At 39.3% G+C, this 17795-nt stretch overlaps 1 protein-coding gene across 2 annotated transcripts; it reads left to right on the top strand.

The window, feature by feature from the left end:
• The first annotated feature begins 2566 nt into the window (after window positions 1-2566).
• emc10 (ER membrane protein complex subunit 10) lies at window positions 2567-11378 on the top strand. 2 transcript variants are annotated; one of them, XM_057817492.1, is made up of 8 exons: window positions 2567-2740; window positions 2835-2901; window positions 6307-6419; window positions 6493-6606; window positions 6671-6855; window positions 10481-10574; window positions 10766-10870; window positions 11159-11378. In XM_057817492.1, exons 1-7 carry the CDS (start codon window positions 2648-2650, stop codon window positions 10850-10852), a joined length of 753 nt encoding a protein of 250 aa, XP_057673475.1. In that variant the 5' UTR covers window positions 2567-2647; the 3' UTR covers window positions 10853-10870; window positions 11159-11378. The 2 variants fall into 2 exon arrangements, with proteins under 2 accessions (XP_057673475.1, XP_057673474.1); XM_057817491.1 differs by lacking the exon at window positions 10766-10870.
• Window positions 11379-17795: the final 6417 nt, after the last annotated feature.

The following is a 17795-nucleotide window of genomic DNA, read 5'->3' on the forward strand; positions in this document are numbered from 1 at the left end:
TATATATTTATTTTATTTTTTTTCCCCAACTTTTTTCAGTATTGGATCGGAACTTGGTACCGGCAGATTTTCCAAATCAGGTGACTCAGACTCTGACTTGGGTGCAAGAATATGCAATCAGAATATCCCTATTGCCAGGTGTAGCAGGTTCTGAGGGCTGACCCCCCCCCCCATCCCCCTAAAATTAAAGCATGGGCAAATATGTTCTCCAAAACATGTGTTAAGTGTAACAGGTTTTAGGGTGGGGGTGCTCATTGTTTTGTTTTTTTTCAACTTTTCAACTAGACAACCTCCGCGATCTACGTACCCTTTTTTTTTTTTTTTTTTTTTTTTTTTTTTTTATGTAGATAGTTAATTATGTTGTGTGAGCAACAAAGGAGGTTATGTTGCTCACACAACATGTGCATTTTTAATTATGTTGTGTGACCATGCTCACACAGTATAATTAACTATGTACTTTTTTTTTAAATGCCCCGAGCTACCCACACCAGCGTTGCAATTGACGTAATGGGCACCCCTGTTTTAGGGGATTAATTTTTGTAGGAAAATTGGAAATGCCTGCTTTAAACCATGATGGCAGAGTTCCTGTGTGTTGTTGGGCACAGTTTATTGATGCTTTTTGAGGGTGTCGTCATAAACATATCCTCCAAATTTATGTTTCTCAGAGAAATTGGGTTAAAGGGCAGAATTTTTGGGATATTCGAGTACAGCATGGAAAATGAATGAATGAATATACAGTTGTCTTAAAAAGTTACACAATTTTACTAAGAGCGAAGAAATAAGAGAACAATACATTATGGTCACAAAGGTTGTGAGTTTGATCTCGTTGTTTAAGATGAATGCTAAATTTGACTTTTGTGACTGAAAAACAACAAAAAAGAATGTATAGAAAAAGAGAATAAGAAACAATGACAGTTTCTGACAGCTGCTTCACATCAGTTGCGCATGGAGTCCCACATCCAGCATGATGAAACAAAATATTAAAAAACAAAAAGGGCATCTGAGACCTCCTTTTTCACAACATGCTATATGAACATGTGACAAAGTGAAACGATTCATATTAAATCTAATATTTACATGCAGACCAAGAATAGCACAGCGCTTGAAGGTGTTTAAGAGAAGGCTAACGCCTGATCGGTGACCAAATACTTTGTCTCAAGTTCTACAAAAACTACATGAGTCAGCAACTTATATATAATCTCTTCCTTATAAGATGTTTCATTGCCCTTTAAGACATGACATCATCCTTCTTCTCAGCTGTTGTACACCCAATAAAGTGTTATTAGTGCTCTATAGCAACAAGTTTTGTTTCTGTAACAATCATAAATGCGCATTTCTTTTCATTCTATTTATTGCTAAATGTGCGTTTATTTGTAAATAAAAGTGTGAATTAATTTTTTAATGTTCTATTTTGGGGAGTCTAGGAACGCAGTACAGTACAGCTCATTTTTAGCCATCTGGTGACCTCTGTCGTTCAAAATGGAGAGGTGCAGCATGTAAACTGAAAACGCTGTTTTGTTTTGTTTGCCTTAAAACGTGAGGTAAAATTTTTAATTAATACGTCAATATTTTATGGGACGTCTGCTAAATATCCACCCGGAAACTATGGAGGTAGATTTGTGTCTTTATTAATCAATCCAAAGAAAAAAAAGTTGCTTAAATTAAAATATATATTTTCAATTAAAAGTCACTCCAATCAAAAAAATGTGTGAATAAATAAATTTGAAACAAAAACAAAAAAAAGCATTTGAAAGCTATTTTTCTTTGAATTACCGTATTCTTTTTTTTTTTAATTGATGTGAAGTTTTTTTTGTTTTTTTTTTCTTGATTGAAGTAATGTTGTTTTGCGTTTGAGCCACATTTTATCTGGGACATGGGTGTCTTTATTATTCAATCAAAAATAAGTTGCTTCAAAAAAATATTTTCAAAAGTAAAATAACTTCAATAAAAAAAATCGATCATAGAAAAACAGTTTTTGAATGCGAAAAAATATTTAAGACTCAAAAATTTGCTTTTTACCACTTAATTTTATCATTGATTTTTTTTTTAAGAAAAAATTTTAATTGAATGAAGCAATCATTTTTGTATTTGGGCCATATTATGGGTATGACATTTGTGTCTAAATAAATCAATCAATCCCAAAAAAATTTGCTTTATTATAAAATAAATATATACTGTCTATTTTTTTCAAAATCAAAAATCATTTGCAAGAACATTAAAACATAATAATAATAAATAAACAGTTTTGTCACAAGGACACCAAATCTACCTCCATAGGAAACACACGAACTGTCGTCGAATAAGAGTCTCTTATTGTGAAAGCCCATCGGACACGCTTGGAGCACTCTGTCTTTGCAACCGGCACCGGCACTCTGGATTCGTTGCGAGAATAACGAATTAAGGATTTTAATGTTTAAGGTGTTAAACATTTTACGTTAAATCAGTCGACTTAAAATGCTTTTCAAACAATGAATTATAGGGACCTTTTTTTTTTCATATCAAGCTTCAACCAGAAAAAAATACCGGTTTTCATGTACGTATTTGGGGCGCTTTTGTTACGAAAGAGCCTACAGGAAGCTGTTTATGTTCATGAACGCCGCGTCACTCTTGTCTAAATTGAACCCGTTGGGTCGGATGTAATACAAAAATGAACCCTTTATTATCACCTATAAAGTTATTTGTTTATTTTATTATATCGTTTGCGTGCAATGAGATCGCCTGGTGCAACAACGGCAGAAAGGTAGATGTATATTGTTACAAAAATGGTAGCATATGGGCTTCCAACGACGCTGTTAGCCATGTGTGCTACCAGGCTAACGGCACTTGATTTGCAGATCGGCGACGTCCAAGATGCTGAATTTGGGGATTTTTCCTTTCCTCTAGAGCATTCCTTTGAAGTTGGTAAGAACATTTTAAGCATTTCTGCCGTGGGTTTATCCAACAAACACTTAGCAATGTATTGTATGAGATCGCGACCTGACAACGCCTGAAAATGTTCCGTTTCATTTAACATGGTCCTAAATTAATTTACCGATTGACTGTCACTAGACTCTTTGCGAGGTCATATTCGTAAACTGTACAGTCTTGTCATTAATTTGGCATGGGTATAAAGTAGGGCTGTCAAACAATTAAAATTTTTAATCGAGTTAATCACAGTTTAAAAATTGATTAATCGTATTTAATCGCAAATTCAAACCATCTATAAAATATGACATATATTTCTGGAAATTATTGTTGGAATGGAAAGATAAGACACAAGACGGACATATACATTCAACATACTGTACATAAGTACATTTATTATAACAATAAATCAACAAGATGGCCTTAAAATTATTAACATTCTGTTAAAGCGATCCATGGATAGAAAGACTTGTAGTTCTTAAAAGATAAATGTTAGTACAAGTTATAGAAATTTTATATTAAAACCCCTCTTAATGTTTTCGTTTTAATGAAGTTTGTAAAATTTTCACTCAAATCTACTACTAGCTCGCCATTGTTAATGTCAATAATTACACAATGCTCATGGTGCGGAAACCCATAAAATCAGTCGCACCCAAGCGCCAGCAGAGGCGACAAAACACCCAAAATCACAAGTAACAAGTGGAAATGACACTGTGCTGTGATTTTAATGTTTGAGCGGGGCATGTGTGTTAAATGTGTCAAATATTTTAACGTGATTAATTTTAAAAATTAATCACCGCCCGTTAACACGATATTTTGACAGCCCTAGTATAAAGTAATCACGTCATGGTCGGTCCATATTTACTGTGCTCTCCCACGATTGATCGATCACCGCCATTTGCCGTTCCAATTGACTTTTTTTTTTTTTCCCATATTATTATTATTGACATTATAAACAGACAAAGAATCAAAAATAACATAAAACAAAAAATATGCCAATGGGAACAAATATTCTAAACATTGTATATATGAAAAATAAAATAAAAAAACAATGAATAATGCTGTCATTCAATTATTCACAATTTTTTCTCTCTCTCTAAAGAGATTTACACTGCTGGCCAAAAGTATTGGCACCCCTGCAATTCTGTCAGATAATGCTCATTTTCTCCCAGAAAATGATTGCACTTACAAATACTTTGGTAGTAATATTTTCATTTATACTGCATGCAATGAAAAAAAAACACAAAAGAGAATGGGGAAAAAAATAAATCATCATCATTTTTGCACAAAACTCCAAAAATAGGCCGGACAAAAGTCTTGGCACTCCTTGAAAAATCATGTGATGCTTCTCTAATTTGTGTTATTAACAGCACCTGTTACTTACCTGTGGCACATAACAGGTGGCGGCAATAACTTAATTACACTTGCAGCCAGTTAAAATGGATTAAAGTTGACTCAACTTCTGCCCTGTGTGCTTGTGTGTACCACATTGAGCATGGAGAAAAGAAAGAAGACCAAAGAACTATCTGAAGGCTTAAGAAGCAAAATTGTGTGGAAGCATTGGCAATCTCAAGGCTACAAGCAGAGGCGTTGCGTCCCATTAGGCAAACCAGGCAATTACCTAGGGCCCCCAGCCAGCAGGGGCCCCCAAAGGGCCAACAGATTTAACACACGCAGCTCTACTACTCTTTCGCAGCGACAAGTGCGACAGTGCCAGTGAAAGCCTTGTGTCTGAGTTCTCTGAACAGGCCCCTTCACTCGCTCTACACTCCCCCACCCTCACGTGACTCAGAGTGAGAGTGAGCGGCGATTTGGCTTTTTTTAAATTGCCGTACATCCAAAATGAAGAGAAGTTATCCGTCTGGAAGCGACAAAAAGAAAAAAAAGCAGAAGAGGAGAAAAGGAAGCAAGACAGCGGTGAGTGTACTATGTTACTGTAGTTTTATGTCCTAATGTAGTAGAAGCCGGGCACTTTGAGTGTCCTAAAAAGCGCTCTATAAGACTGAGGCGTTATTATACTTTTATTAAATATGCTATTGCTCCAAGTCCAACTGTCACCCTTACTTGCACAGGCTCGAAGGGCCCCATGTTCCTTGTTGCCTGGGGCCCCCGGGGACCCTTGCTACGCCTCTGGCTACAAGCCCATCTCCAAAGACCCGAATGTTCCTGTGTCTACCGTGCGCAGTGTCATCAATAAGTGTAAAGCCCATAGCACTGTGGCTAACCTAACTAGATGTGGACAGAAAAGGAAAAATTGACGAGATTTCAACGAAAGATTGTGCGGATGGTGGATAAAGAACCTCGACTAACATCCAAACTAGTTCAAGCTGTCCTGCAGTCCGAGAGTGCAACAGTGTAAACCCGTACTGTCCGTCGGCGTCTGAATGTAAAGAGACTCTATGGTAGGAAACCCAGGAAGACCCCACTTCTGACCCAGAGACATGAAAAAGCCAGGCTGGAGTTTGCCAAAACTTACCTGAGAAAGCCAAAAATGTTTTGGAAGAATGTTCTCTGGTCAGATGAGACAAAAGTAGAGCTTTTTGGGAAAAGGCATTAACATAGAGTTTACAGGAAAAAAACAAGGCCTTCAAAAGAAAGAACAGGCCCCACAGTCAAACATGGCGGAGGTTCCCTGATATATTGGGGTTGCTTTGCTGCCCCTGGCACTGGACTGCTTGACCGTGTGCATGGCATTATGAAGTCTAAAGACTACCAACAAATTTTGCAGCATAATGTAGGGCCCAGTGTGAGAAAGCTGAGTCTCCCTCAGAGGTCATGGGTCTTCCAGCAGGACAATGACCCAAAACACACTTCAAAAAGCACTAGAAAATGGTTTGAGAGAAAGCACTGGAGACATGTAAAGTGGCCAGCAATGAGTTCAGAAACTGAATCCCATAGAACACCTGTGGAGAGATCTGAAAATGGCAGTTTGGAGAAGGCACCTTTCAAATCTCAGAGACCTGGAGCAGTTGGCTAAAGAAGAATGGTCTAAGATTCCGGCAGAGCATTGTCAGAAACTCACTGATGGATACCGGAAGCGGTTTTTTGCAGTTATTTTGTCTAAACGTTGTGCTACCAAGTATTAGGCTGAGGGTGCCAGTAATTTTGTCCGACCCATTTGAGTTTTGTGTAAATGATAATGATTTATTATTTTTTGTTGTTGTCTTTTGTGTTTTTTTTCATTGCAAGCAAAATAAATGAAGGTATTACTACCAAAGCATTTGTAATTGCAATCATTTTCTGGGAGAAATTGAGCATTATCTGACAGACTTGGAGGGGTGCCAATACTTTTGGCCAGCAGTGTATGTAGGACACAGTCTTGTTATGAACGTGAGAAAATGACGGTGCGGTGCTATTAAACAGGTGAATTTCAGACCAAACTCTCGCACAATTTTTGTCCAGATGACGTGGGGCGGTTCCGGGGACGTGGAGCGCTGCAGCTGAAAGCCGGCAAGGATCCCGGAGTGACCCTGAGTCAGAACCAGCTGTCTCAAGATGACAGAATCAAGCTTAAAGTGAGTCAATTCCACAGGATCGCAAAATTCTATCCACTCGGGACTCAAATGTTTTATTAAAAATTTCTCGCAGGATGTGGCGGCGGTGGATGGTCTGTACAGGATCCGAGTGCCTCGGGTTTCGTTGCAAGCGGACAGGCAGAATGATCGGCAAATAGACGGATACCTTACCGCCTTTGTCAGAGCTGTAAGTCTTTCAATAATCTTATTCACAGTTATTGTGTGAACAAAAGTGTGGATTTTGTGTTTAGTGTGCTATGGTGGAGTCCCACTTGAGCGATGTCATTACGCTGCACACCGACGTGTCGGGCACACTGATCGGCGTCTCCATCGTCACGCTTCCCGGAGCCTGCAGGGGGACAGAGGTGGAGGATGACGTGGACCTGGAGGTCTTCAACACCACACTCGCCGTCATGGCACCTGTCAACGCGCCCGGGTGAGTTGGCGAGAACCTACCTAATTTATTTTCGTTTGTCATTTCTTTCCACAAAAAGTCAAAGATTTTTCTATATTTTAAAATTCTTTTTTTTTTTAAACTAAATCTTGTTTCAACAACAAAACATCAGATTTTAAGGATATTGACAAAAGATTTAATTTGTTGTGTGTTTAGTGTTGCACCGATACCAATTTTTGGCCCCGATACCGATACCTGGCTGTACAGTATCGGCCGATACCGATACCACTTTGTTTGAAATATATATATACGTACAAAGTGAATCCAGTAGAACTTTTTACTGCATACCTAGTATGGGTGACAATAGTTAAATAAACCTTTGGCTCTCAAAGGACAAAATAGTGCTAAATTCGTGAAATTAACACTTGTATGATGAAGTTCATCTCAATACTTTGTTATGTACCCTTTGTTGGCAATAACGGAGGCCAAACGTTTTCTGTAACTCTTCACAAGCTTTTCACACACTGTTGCTGGTATTTTGGCCCCTTCCTCCATGCAGATCTCCTCTAGAGCAGTGATGTTTTGGGGCTGTCGTTGGGCAACACGGACTTTCAACACCCTCCGCAGATTTTCTATAGGGTTGAGACCTGGAGACTGGCCAGGCCACTCCAGGATCTTGAAATGCTTCCTACGAAGCCACTCCTTTGTTGCCCTGGTTGTGTGTTTGGGATCATTGTCATGCTGAAAGACCCAGCCACGTCTCATCTTCAATGCCTTTGCTGATGGAAGGAGATTTTCACTCAAAATCTCTCGATACATGGCCCCATTCATCCTCTCCTTTTCACAGATCAGTCGTCCTGGTCCCTTTGCAGAAAAACAGCCCCAAAGCATGATGTTTCCAACCCCATGCTTCACAGTGGGTATGGTGCAATTCAGTATCCTTTTTCCTCCAAACAAGATAACCTGTGTTTCTACCAAAAAGTTCTATTTTGGTTTCATCTGACCATAACACATTCTCCCAGTCCTCTTCTGGATCGTCCAAATGCTCTCTAGCGAACCGCAGACGGGTCTGGACGTGTACTTTCTTCAGCAGGGGGACACGTCTGGCAATGCAGGATTTGAGTCCCTGGCAGCGCATTGTGTTACTGATAGTAGCATTTGTTACTGTGGTCCCAGCTCTCTGTAGGTCATTCACTAGGTCCCCCCTTGTGGTTCTGGGATTTTGCTCCCCGTTCTTGTTATCATTTTGACACCACGGGGTGAGGAGGGAGTTGAAAGTCTGTGTTGCCCAACGACAGCCCCAAAACATCATTGCACTAGAGGAGAACTGCATGGAGGAATGGGCCAAAATACCAGCAACAGTGTGTGAAGAGTTACAGAAAACATTTGGCCTCCGTTATTGCCAACAATGGGTACATAACAAAGTATTGAGATGAACTTTTGGTATAGACCAAATAGTTATTTTCCACCATGATTTCCAAATAAATTCTTTAAAAATCAAACAATGTGATTTTCTGTTTTTTTTTTTTCCCCACATTCTGTCTCTCATGGTTGAGGTTTACCCATGTTGACAATTACTGGCCTCTCTAATATTTTCAAGTGGGAGAACTGGCACAATTAGTGGTTGACTAAATACTTATTTGCCCCACTGTATATAAATAGATACATTTCTATGCATTTAAGGAGTTTTGGGGAAGTCCCTTTTTTTCGTCGCCTGCATGGCTTTGGGCGCGAGGGTGCGTCTCTTATTTCTATTTCTGAAAGGTGGCAACCCTACTTTTACAGGTTTTAAATGACCGTAATTGTCGGACTATAAGCCGCTACTTTTTTCCTTCATTTTGAATCATGCGGCTTATAATCCAGTGCGTCTTATTTGTTGATTCATTTGGGTTTGAACTTGAATTTAATAGGTAACACTTTATGTGACAGCGGCATCATAAGACCGTCATAATTATGAAATGACACTATCATGGGCATTAATGAATGCTTATATCATGAAATGTCATCTGTCAAATTAGGTCACTAACTCAAGTTATGTCCAGCTTGCATCGTTTACATCCAATCAAAAGTGAGATAATTTGTCGGATAACACGAAATGACATCGTTTATAAGCATTCAATAATGCTCATGACACTGTCATGGTGACATGTCATAATTATGATTGTCTAATGACGGTCTTATGGCGCCACTGTCGAATAAAGTGTTACCAAATACCATGACTAGCAATCAATTAAAAAACTGGAACAGTAATTGAAGAAATAATATGCACAGAACATGAATTTTGATTATTTACATCTGTAGCGCTGCAATGCATGCTAGGAGCCATGTTGGACAACAACAGTGTTGACAGCAGGTAGCAGCAGAGGTTGACTGTCTTCCCCCAAGGGAACAGTGATGGCCAAATGAAACCTCTTGAAGCTTCTTCCCATGGTGGTTCATTTGGTCTTATGACAGTCGTATGATGCCATTGTCAAATAAAGTGTTACAGGTTAATATCTTTTTGTGTAAATATCCCATTATACAGTGAGGACAGCTGCGGCTTATAGTCCATTGCGGCTTATGTATGTACAAATGCCGTTTTTGTGCCAAATTTGGTGGGTAGCGGCTTATAGTCAGGTGCGCCTTATAGTTCAAATATTGCTGTACTGCGGCATTTCTTTCAGTAAAAGAGAAAAGTAAAGTAGACAAAGTGAGCTGACCTTTCTCTTGGTAGCAGTTGCTGCTGTTGTATCCTCAAACTGTTTGTGTTTGTTCACGTTTCATCTCCAAATGTTTTATCAGGTTCGAGGTATTGAAACTGGTCGATTTAACTCCACCTCTCGAAACTTTCAGGCCGCAAATCTTGCATGCAGTTATTGTACTGGACGGAGATTATAAGATGAAATATGTCCAGAACACAGACATGTTCGTCTCGTAGTTTGTTTTGTCTACATATGAAAAAGCTGCCCCGGCATTGGTTAAGAGCGGCTATTGGCCCGCTGTCATTGGTCTGGAGCAGGCCAATAGCGATAGCTGCTTGGCATGCAAAGTGGTCAAGTGTCATCACACAACAGTGAGTGTAGTGAGCGTCAGGAGGAAAAAAGTCTGTGGTCAAGTGTTATAATACTGGACAGGTAAATGGTATCGACGCCCTTTTTGTTGGTACTCGCCGATACCGATACCACCATTTCGGGCCGGATCAGCCACCCTGCCGATACTGGTATCTGTGCATCTTTAGTTGTGCATTTTTGTAATTGGATTTTTATGGGTGCAAAAAAAAGTCTAGATTTAGTTTGTTTTTTGTTTTCTTTAAAACCAAAAATTATTATTTTAATTTTTGGACAGCCGTTCAGCCACAAATCATTTTTAACGCTTCAATTTTAGAAGGAAGATTTTGGTTTTATTTTTCAGGTAAGTTTGATTTTTCTTTAAAAGATAAAATTTTTTGGTAAGCTGGACTGGCTGAAAGTTTAACAGCACTGTTATAGGCTGACGCCAACGTCACTCAGTAGGCAAGGCCTCACTCATGCAAAATTAGAAAATGTTTTTTCTTTTTCATCATTGGATTATTTTTCCGCCTGCGTTGTACACGTCTCATTGCGAGGTTTCCATGGGGGATCAAAACTCTGCACTCGGCAGTACTTTCCTTCTTTTTTGATCTGTAATTGGCTCCAAAATGTCCTCGCAGACCCGAGACGGCGCTGTTCTTGGAGCGCATGGAACAGGAATCGGAGAAGAAAGGCAAGAATCCCCAGGAGCAAAAGTCTTTCTTCGCTAAATACGTAAGTGGATCCGCCCACCCGTAGTCTTTGCCGCTCTTCTTTGACTTCCCTAGTCTACGCTGTCAGGCGGGTCTTTCCAAAAGCTCTTTCCTTGTGTTTGCGACCATCTGCTGTAATGTGAGAGCTGCGCCTGCAGGCCGCGCTGAGTGGTCGCTGACAGTTATGTGCTGCTTTGCTGTGCTGTGTTGCAGTGGTATTTGATACTGGGAGGCGCCATCTTCCTCATGGCCTCAAATTCGGCACAGCCCCCAGCAGGGGGAGGCAGAGAGCAGAGTTGACCCCCCCCCTCACTGGAAGTAAACATGAGATAGCTTCTTTGTGGCTCCTCCTCTTCCTCCTACTGATTTCCTCACACAGTGGGCGACATTTTTTAACCCATTCAGTGCCATTTACGGTCTATCACCTCACCTTACATGGCGTTCATTTTAAAACCCCAACATGGACACACTATTTGAGGAAATCGTACGCGTTCTTGAAAAACTTCTAACTAATCATCTTCCAATTAACAAACTGCTAACACGCTTTTGACCCTTGTTTTGAAGCTCAGAACAAGAACTAATTTTTTGGCGTTTGTTTTTTTCCAGTGGATGTACATCGTGCCACTGGTTCTTTTCCTGATGATGTCCGGTGCTCAGGACCAATCAGGTGGCGGCGGAGGTGGAGCAGCTAACGGCGGTGGACGATAACCAGCCAATAACGTTTTTGGGAGGGGTAGTGGGGTATTCTCCAGTGATCTGCTGTGATTGTTCATGTTTTGTTTTTAAGACTACTTTGAAGAGATTAATAAAAATATTTATTAACTGACCGATTGTTCATGGTTTGTTTTTAATACCACTTTGAAGAGATTAATAAAATTATTTAATAGCTGACCTGACTTGACAGAAGATGCTGTCATTTTAGCTGTTAACAAACAACACTAAACATAATTTGGCAAGTGCAGCGTGGACCATACATTCAAGCTTGGTGATGAGATGTGACATCATTGGATACCACAAGATGTGATATAACACCTGCACAAACAATTTGTTTTCTAAGCAAATATGCATAGAAAGTGCTGTCAACAGCATTAGCGTAATTATTGAAATGAAGTTGGCACACATAAATTACGTAAACCTTTGCCATCAAAGGGTGTCATATTGTAAAACCATTTTTCAACATGCGCTTGGCCGGTTTGTGAAGCTGTTTTTAGTACGAGCATCCAACTGTGACAAATAGTTTGTCCGCTTATTTCGGGCGCCGCCTCAACGCCTCGCCGACCTCTGGTTCCAGAGACTGATGGGCACGGGCCCCAACTTGTAAGAACCCCACGGCATCACAGGAGATCTCTCAGCGTGTCGTCTGATAGATGCGCTTCTACCAAGAACCGCGTGTACACTGAAACGTCGATGAAAGTGTGCTGTTTGTGAGTCTACTCATGTGTTACTTTCAACAAGTGCGTAACAAATAGAACACTTACATAAAAAGAGCACAAAACCTTTAACTCATTCATTGCCAATGACAGCGGTAGATTTTAAATTCATTTTGAGCAACAGTGATCATGTTTCAACACCATTGAACAGGGGTGGGTAGACTTGCCCAAAAAAATTTACTCGAGTAGCGTTACTTCAATTTAATATTACTCAAGTAAAAGTAGTCATCCAAAAAATGTACTCAAGTACAAGTTAAAAAGTATTTGGTGAAAATAATACTCAAGTAATGAGTAACATTGTAATTGCTTAAGCTGTTTGATTTTTTTTTTTTTTTAACTATGGTACTATTTTTCTTCAGCAAAAAGTTATCTGTATGAGCTGTTATCATAATGCTACTGTACAAGAACCCATTACATAACCACATTAAGCCAAAAAAAGTAATCTGGTGGTTGAGAGAAATGAAGCATTATTCATCCAAAGACCACGAGTGCCCTTTGGTGGAGAAAATAGTTCCTAGTTTGAATAGTGATTAGTTCCTTCATAGTTAGAAGGATAGAAATTAAAAGGATCATATCTCAGTTTTCCGTGGTCAGTCGGTGCCAAATAAAAACTGGGAGAGAGGTTAAAACTCGTGCTTTCGTGTCATGTTGAGGGCAGCGCTCTATGTCAAATACTTCATTTTTTATGGTGCTTTAAGGACGCCACGTGATTGAACAGGCTGGCATGAGCAGAGGACAGCAAGCTTGCGTTTGATTGGTAAAATGGAGTTGTGTGATATTGTTGCGACGTCTCATTGGTGAAATTGGTAGAGCTATTCTTGGCATCGCTGGAAATAAATATACAGTGCCTTGCAAAAGTATTCGGCCCCCTTGAATCTTGCAACCTTTCGCCACATTTCAGGCTTCAAACATAAAGATATGAAATTTAATTTTTTTGACAAGAATCAACAACAAGTGGGACACAATCGTGAAGTGGAACAACATTTATTGGATAATTTCAACTTTTTTAACAAATAAAAAACTGAAAAGCGGGGCGTGCAATATTATTCGGCCCCTTTACTTTCAGTGCAGCAAACTCACTCCAGAAGTTCAGTGAGGATCTCTGAATGATCCAATGTTATCCTAAATGACCGATGATGATAAATAGAATCCAAATGTGTGTAATCAAGTCTCCGTATAAATGCACCTGCTCTGTGAGAGTCTCAGGGTTCTGTTTAAAGTGCAGAGAGCATTATGAAAACCAAGGAACACACAAGGCAGGTCCGAGATACTGTTGTGGAGAAGTTTAAAGCCGGATTTGGATACAAAAAGATTTCCCAAGCTTTAAACATCTCAAGGAGCACTGTGCAAGCCATCATATTGAAATAGAAGGCGCATCAGACCACTGCAAATCTACCAAGACCCGGCCGTCCTTCCAAACTTTCTTCTCAAACAAGGAGAAAACTGATCAGAGATGCAGCCAAGAGGCCCATGATCACTCTGGATGAACTGCAGAGATCTACAGCTGAGGTGGGAGAGTCTGTCCATAGGACAACAATCAGTCGTACACTGCACAAATCTGGCCTTTATGGAAGAGTGGCAAGAAGAAAGCCATTTCTCAAAGATATCCATAAAAAGTCTCGTTTAAAGTTTGCCACAAGCCACCTGGGAGACACACCAAACATGTGGAAGAAGGTGCTGTGGTCAGATGAAACCAAAATTGAACTTTTTGGCCACAATGCAAAACGATATGTTTGGCATAAAAGCAACACAGCTCATCACCCTGAACACACCATCCCCACTGTCAAACATGGTGGTGGCAGCATCATGGTTTGGGCCTGCTTTTCTTCAGCAGGGACAGGGAAGATGGTTAAAATTGACGGGAAGATGGATGCAGCCAAATACAGGAACATTCTGGAAGAAAACCTGTTGGTATCTGCACAAGACCTGAGACTGGGACGGAGATTTATCTTCCAACAGGACAATGATCCAAAACATAAAGCCAAATCTACAATGGAATGGTTCAAAAATAAACGTATCCAGGTGTTAGAATGGCCAAGTCAAAGTCCAGACCTGAATCCAATCGAGAATCTGTGGAAAGAGCTGAAGACTGCTGTTCACAAACACTCTCCATCCAACCTCACTGAGCTCGAGCTGTTTTGCAAGGAAGAATGGGCAAGAATGTCAGTCTCTCGATGTGCAAAACGGATAGAAACATACCCCAAGCGACTTGCAGCTGTAATTGGAGCAAAAGGTGGCGCTACAAAGTATTAACGCAAGGGGGCCGAATAATATTGCACGCCCCACTTTTCAGTTTTTTATTTGTTAAAAAAGTTTAAATTATCCAATAAATTTTGTTCCACTTCACGATTGTGTCCCACTTGTTGTTGATTCTTAACAAAAAATTAAAATTTTATATCTTTATGTTTGAAGCCTGAAATGTGGCGAAAGGTTGCAAGGTTCAAGGGGGCCGAATACTTTTGCAAGGCACTGTATATATGGCAGAAAACACAGACAAGACTAAAAAAGCAGTTTCTGCTCTTGCACCCCTCTTTAAAATAAACTGCTGTATTTTATGGCTAAAAGAACTGTTGTGTTTGATAGAACGATATGTCTATATGCTGCCATAGCAGATTCATGGCGCACTAAGCCTCCGAACTATTTTTAATCTGTCCGTTTTACCCTGAAAACCCCCGTTTACAGACGTCGCGCCACCGCTTTTGTTTCAACCTAGCCATAAAAAAAAGGTAAGTAATTATATTTATGATTCAAAATGTCATTTTTAGCTTGGAATCATTAATTGATGTCTAAATTTTACTTAAAAAAAAAACGACTTTAAAAAATTATTCACTTGCATATTCTGAACGATTAAATGAATTACGTTACAATGAAAAAATTGGCGTCTGTAAAAAAGTCATGGATATCTACCTCATTACGATCACTTAATTGTATTTTTTTTGTTACTGTCACATTTTCCCCAATATGTTAGATGATAAATAATCAATCCAAACAAAAAAAAAATTTGAAAAAAATAATATATAAAAGGGTAACTATATGAAAAAGAAAATCTAAACCACTCCTTGTTGTCTGCGATTTCTGCATCGCGACCCTTGTTATATCACCATGTTTCACTCATAAAATTAAAAAAAAATCCGGATGTGGCCATTCACAGCTGTGTTTGGACACTCGGTGATAGATCCTACATGGAGTTTTTGGATCGAAATAAGGTAAGTAAGCTCTCGCCTCCAATTAGGGTTTTGCTATTTATTTATTTTTTTTTTTTAAATGCCTTCTTGTTCACAATTTTTCTTCCCCCAGAAGATTGAGATTTTAAGCTTTCCAATGAGGTATCACACATGCATTTAGGACAATTTTGAAAGTTGGCCAAATTGAGGGTCTCAGTGCGGAACTTCAAGTCACCTGAATGCCTGAATGTTTTCCGCCATATACAGTGGGGAGAACAAGTATTTGATATACTATACTATACTATATCAAATACTTGTTCTCCCCACAGTATATCTAATATGGAGAATAAACAGGAAAAATGTAACGACACTTTTGTAGCCCAAAGTAGCGGAGTAAGAGTAGCGTTTTTTTCATCACAAATCTACCCTAGTAAATGTAAAAAGTATGGCTAAATAAAACCAATAGCCAGATTGTAAGGGGGTGCAGCCCCCCCCCCCCCGGTGGCCAAAAAGTGTCATTGCATGTAATTGACTTTCCTATATATTATTTTAAAATTAAGAGTCTTCCGGTAAAATATTGTATATAAAAGTTGTAAAGCAACAAAACAACAAAAATAAATGAAATGAACAAAAAATATAATGGGTTAAAATTATTTTTCGAACTGATCATGTGACTAGCACCTTAGCTGGTCATTTGCTTTGCTTATCCAAAACCACCCGAGGACCGAAGAGGCAAGATGGATATACGTAATTCTTTCAAACCTATGCTATATATATGCATAAATTAAATAAATGATGAAGTCTATGCTTAAGCTTTCAAAACCGACAACAACTACCGAGCAAGAACCAAGGATTGAAAATGTGGACTATAAAACGCCAGAGAGCACCGCCAAAATGGAGAGTGGAGTTTCAATTTGCCCCACTAAAAGCGCTAATTGTACAACAGAGCCACCACCGATGTCTTGCCAATGTAGTTATCCCCATCAAAAATTGTATCCTCTGGCCGCAGAAGCGCACACACTCACATATTAGTTATGAGTTATGTCGACTCAAACAATTAATTGAAGCCAGAAAAGAAGCACAGATATGTATTTTGGACATTGACGTTTATTAAACTGGAGAAACTCCATACAGGACTTGAATTACAGTAATAACAGTTATAGGACATCCAAGAGTAAAGCAGTAGAACATTGCCTTTTTTTACGTTCAGTTTTAAAACCTCGTTGATGACTACATCACCAAAACACGGAAGTCAAGCTAATCAGTGCAGCGCAGTGGCTCCGCCCAGGGGATACAATTTTTGATGTTGGAAACTACATTGGCACGACATCAGCGGGCGTACCATATTCAATTGATGACGATCTTGGCGAAAAGTATAGCTGTCCTAAGCAGCCTGATTTAGAATCCCCTCAAGAATGATTGGAAACAAAATAAAAACGCTCATTTTGAATTTATTATTGTAAATATTCTTGTAAGCTATTGTAATTGTATTGCTGACTGTGAGAGAATTTTATTCATGCTTAAAACACAACCATTATACATCATATTTTGTATGCTTTTGTTATGCTTGCATGAGAACATTGTAGCATAGAGCATCATTTTTATATGAATCTGTTTGAGTGTGCTTTCCCATAGCCTTGACTTTTGTAGACTGTATCACAATATGCCCAAATATGGACTGTTATGTTGCTGTGTTTCCAATATGCCCTGAATGAATACAATGGGCGACTGTGGTTTATCAGACTGAGCTTATCATCGTTCTAGCCAAAGCCGATGTTCAAGGTCATAACTTGAGGGGTTTTCCCTTACTAGAGATGTTTTTCTGTAACTTGAGATGTTTTTACCAAGATATGCTATAGTAAGTTTCGGTTTTGTTTCTATGATGTCAGCCCATAAATAGAGGCATGCCCTGCATTTCTCTTTTGTCCACATGCGGAGAGGACGCTTTGTGCGTGTCTCCGTGTCTGTACTCGAGAGCTCTTGCTCATAAAGCCTTCGAAGCAAAGCAATCCATGGTTGGGGTCTGATTCATTTCTCATCGAGCTATCGAGTTGACACTTGTCTTGGAGTTCAAAGTTGAATTTCCCTGACACTGACACTGACTTTCAGGGTCATCAAAATGTTGTTCATTTTAAAGAGCATACGACACCAGAAAAAAAGTCTTAAATGGCATTATTATGTGAATTACAATCATATTTTGAGACGATTCGACTATATACAACAATTTAGCAAAGCGCAGATGACGAGAAATTAGTCTTTTAATCTGCCGGTTAGCCACGCCTACAATTATAGGGCTTTAGCGTCCCCAACAGGTGGATGACGTCAGCGGTAGACTAGGCTCATCGGTTTTACTATTCAGCCCATTGAGGGGGAATTGTTCAGAACGAGGAAAACGAGACGACGAGAGCTGCAAAATGTCATTGTTTCTGTCTCTTTACTTCAATATTTTTACAGGATATTCTTTTTACCCAAGTACTTTCCCCAATTGCTAAATAAATGGCATGGTCATGACAAATAACTTGTGCTAAATGGAATATAAAATAATAAAAATCCATTTATTCAAGACGACATGGCAAAATTACTCCATAATGGTCAAAACAGTCGACTTTACCTTTACTGTCACACCTGCCGAACGATATTTTATGACAC

This window comes from Corythoichthys intestinalis, chromosome 16 (genome assembly GCF_030265065.1).
Source record: "Corythoichthys intestinalis isolate RoL2023-P3 chromosome 16, ASM3026506v1, whole genome shotgun sequence".
In the NCBI taxonomy this organism is placed as follows: Eukaryota; Metazoa; Chordata; class Actinopteri; order Syngnathiformes; family Syngnathidae; genus Corythoichthys; species Corythoichthys intestinalis.

What these genes read in the sequence shown, in the direction of transcription:
- emc10 (XM_057817491.1), top strand. Translation starts at nt 2,648, where the DNA reads ATGAACCCTTTATTATCACCTATAAAGTTATTTGTTTATTTTATTATA. An exon ending in AGAGCATTCCTTTGAAGTTG is followed by an intron (nt 2,902 to 6,306) that starts GTAAGAACATTT and finishes ATTTTTGTCCAG; the next exon opens with ATGACGTGGGGCGGTTCCGG. An exon ending in GCACCTGTCAACGCGCCCGG is followed by an intron (nt 6,856 to 10,480) that starts GTGAGTTGGCGA and finishes ATGTCCTCGCAG; the next exon opens with ACCCGAGACGGCGCTGTTCT.